A 3,414-nucleotide genomic window follows, 5' to 3' on the forward strand; every position below is an offset into this window, starting at 1 on the left:
AGGCGGGGCGGGCGAGAAAACCTCGCGGAAGAGTTGGTAGAGAGGAGGAATCGACGTATGTTCAGCACGGAGGTGTCAGTAAAATATGGCCCACCAAATAGGGAAGAAAAAGGGCAAAAGAAAATTAAAGGAAATAGCCAGAAATGAAATATTTGAAGAGAAGAGATGGGGAAATGGAAATGGAAATGGAAGAGAAACCTTGGAAGCATGAAAAAAAAAAAAAAAAAAAAAAAAAAAAAGGAAATCGAAATCGAAAAGAAAAGAAAATTGATGAGATGGTTGCATACAAGGTGCTGGCTAGTTGAGTGGACGAAATGTTGGCGGGAATTTGTCTAGGGTAATAAGAGAGAGGATTGAAGGTCAAAGGAGGTTTAATTACCTTCGAAAGCCATCAAGCAATATGTGCGCATTACATGGAAACCTTCTGGGGAACGATGGATAATGACATGATTGAACGTCCACAAGGGAGGGAAAAGAACGGGAGAAAGGAAAAAGGAATGAAAAGTAAGGCAGTTAATGCTCCTGTGCCCTAGCATGGAAATTGAAAAAAAGAAGAAAAGAGAGAGAAAAGAAACGCCCTCTATCAAACAAGTAAAAGGGACACAATACAAAGAGTATTTTGGGATGTTGATGTGATGGATGTTGTGTCTGTCGGATGTCCTCTCCAGATCCGCCCTCAAGTTATATGTGAATGGATGGAATCACCAGGTAAAAGCCTCCTCAACAAAATCAATCACAGGCCCGCTGCCTACTCGCTTCCGAACAGCCGCACGCACCTCGTCCGCAAACGCTCCAGGCCCACACACAGATACCGCCGTCGCACCCACATGTTTCTCCATGGCTTCGTCAATGATAACATCTGGTCGACACCGGCCCTCGAACATCAGCAGCGTCCCACTCGGACTCCTGATGTCCTTATGGCTCCGCGGCTTGCTGATAAAGAGCTTCGTCACTAGCATTTCCCGCCTCTTCGGCAGCTGGAGGATATAGTCCATGAACCCGCTCACCCACGTGAGCTGTTCGGTTGTCCGCACTGACCAGATTAGATGGATGCGACGCGTTGCGATGGTGCCGGCATCTGCACGTTCTAGCAGTTCGCGTACTTGCATCATGTGGTGGGTTATGCCTGCGCCGCCTGAGAAGAGCACGACGGTGCCGTAGCTCCCGAAGAATGTGGATGAGTAAGACCTGTAGGGTCCCTCTATGAAGCCAGTGGTGAAAAATGTGTTATCGGGTGAAGCCAGGGCCTTCTCGTAGAGCTTCCGCGTCATCCCCGTGCGGGCGGCCATGACGAGGGTGACGTTTGTTGGTTTTGAACTGTAATTCGTAGCGTTGTCGATGTCGGACTCGTGTTTTTGAAAAGATGGGAGCTTTTGTGGCGACGGGCTACTTGAACTGGCTAGTGGCCTGGGGTATTTGCCGTTCTCTGTCCAAGCGACGGAAAAGGGATGCGACATCCAGAGGGAGATTCGGGGTAGGTAAGCGTAGACGTGGCTGCCGGGGTGTATATGGGTGTTTCGTGGGAGAAAGAATGTTACACGACTGGCCTCTCCAGGAAGCGCCTCGACCATGACCCGAGTAATTCCATGGCGGTGGGCAATATTCAGGTAAATCAGCCGGAGGAAGCGAAGGGATCTCTCCGTTATCCAGAAGGCCATAATGTACTTTAACCATGGTAGCTGGGGCAGCTGATCAATAGAAAGATGCATATAAATTCCTCCAATAGCCAGAAAAACTAACAGAATATGTATGTGCAAGAAAGTTTCGTAGAAGGCATGACGTATCGGGGATGGCGAGTGGAGTAGCAATAATACCATGGCTATTGTCCCGAGCATGCCTCCTGTGAAAAATCGTACAGATGTCAAGTCATTCATTGTTTTTGACCATCCACTGGCAGTAACAGCGTTTGTAGTCCATGCGAGTGTATGTATGATGCTATGGAGGATCACTATCCGCCCTATCCATCGGTGTAGGAGATTGTAGGTGTCAAAACTGATGTGTAGAATTCGTATGAGAGGGTTATTTCGACCTGCGAGGATGACTAGCGGAATCATGTTAAGCACGGCGAGGACTCCACATCTGCCCCTCAGCTCTGCAATCAACGCAGCCCTTTCATTGACATTATAGTCGAGGATGGTGATATATGCTACCTGGCTCAAGATATACGAGGTGAGGAGAATCGTATGCAAGCGCGACGGTAGGGTCCCCACGTTCACAGCATCTGAAAGCTTAAATTCTCGATTGTGCCGCTTCCTCCCCAAGGGAGCATATACTAGATGTTTTTTGATATCCGCCCAGAGTGCCGACTCCGCGGTAGCCCAGTACCGTTGTTGTCTGGGGGATGCATGGGCCGAAGTAATTCGACGCATGTAGGCGTTCCACATCTGGCCAAATCTCGCTGCCAACACAACGACACATGCTGCTCCCAGAGTCCCGCATAGTATTTGTGTGAGGAGGTTGTCCAGTTTGATATTGACTCCTAGTAATCCCCGTGTGTACTGCACGACATAGCTCGTATTTCCAGAATGGGGATAATCATACCCCTCCGTGATCGCCATCGAAAAGGAACGAGTGTATTTAGAGAATTGAATGGGCCACGCTGTGGAATAAGTATGTGAAAAGGTCCTTTGTCACGCAGCTATCCGGAGCATGCGGTCCAGAGACCGGGAAAAAAAGGAATAAAAGGAGAGACAAAAATATTTCAAGAGTTTTGCTAGCTCTATCGGAAAGTTATATGAAACGAGAATTATGGCGACAGGTGTCATAAAGTGAAAACTAGACCACAGGACCAGGTTTATTGCACAGCGGCTTGGATATGTCGCCGTTGGTTATCTGTTCTAAAAATGGCCCTTGTTGAGGGAGAAAAGGGGGAGTCGAAACTGTCGGGTAGGATCACGGCGAAAAAAATTGGGCTCCAGGAGCTTCTTCAAAGCAAAGGTAAACGAAGAGAGATAGGTTGTGAGACACTACTACTAGAGTGTTTGTGCTTCTATCTTCAAGATAGCTTCCGTCTCAGCGAACGGTCTCTTGGGGGATAATGGCGTAGTCGACCTCGATTGGCAATTCTATGAGGATAAAACAGTTCCATGAAGCAGCCAGTCAACAAAATCTGTAGAATGCAAAAGAATGGATCCTTTGTTGTAGAATCTTGCTATCTGTGTTATTGCAGAAGAAGAATTGTTAGCCATTTACTAGAATAAATCACTGCCAGTGCGGGCAAGGAGGAGGCATGGAAATGTGAATTCACTGACCAGGATGCAGAGTGAAGATAATATTTCTACCAGCGAGATGAACAGCGAAGAAAAGACACCGGCAAATGAGTTGTGCAATGAGTGAAAGTGAGGCTCAAAACAGTTAAAGAGAAGCAAACAGCAATTACGTGGAGCTGATAAAGCTGAGGTGCACAGTGAAGAT

At 47.5% G+C, this 3,414-nt stretch overlaps 1 protein-coding gene across 1 annotated transcript; it reads right to left on the minus strand.

Annotated features, from left to right (window-relative positions):
• Positions 1–701: 701 nt before the first annotated feature.
• HCAG_02320 (conserved hypothetical protein) lies at positions 702–2,558 on the minus strand (the record flags this gene model as incomplete). The annotated part of the gene is made up of 2 exons (XM_001542099.1): positions 702–1,679; positions 1,857–2,558. The coding sequence occupies 2 exons, from the start codon at positions 2,556–2,558 to the stop codon at positions 702–704; spliced, it is 1,680 nt and encodes a 559-aa protein (XP_001542149.1).
• Positions 2,559–3,414: the final 856 nt, after the last annotated feature.

This window comes from Histoplasma capsulatum, genomic scaffold (assembly GCF_000149585.1).
Source record: "Histoplasma capsulatum NAm1 scaffold_2 genomic scaffold, whole genome shotgun sequence".
Classification (NCBI taxonomy): Eukaryota; Fungi; Ascomycota; class Eurotiomycetes; order Onygenales; family Ajellomycetaceae; genus Histoplasma; species Histoplasma mississippiense.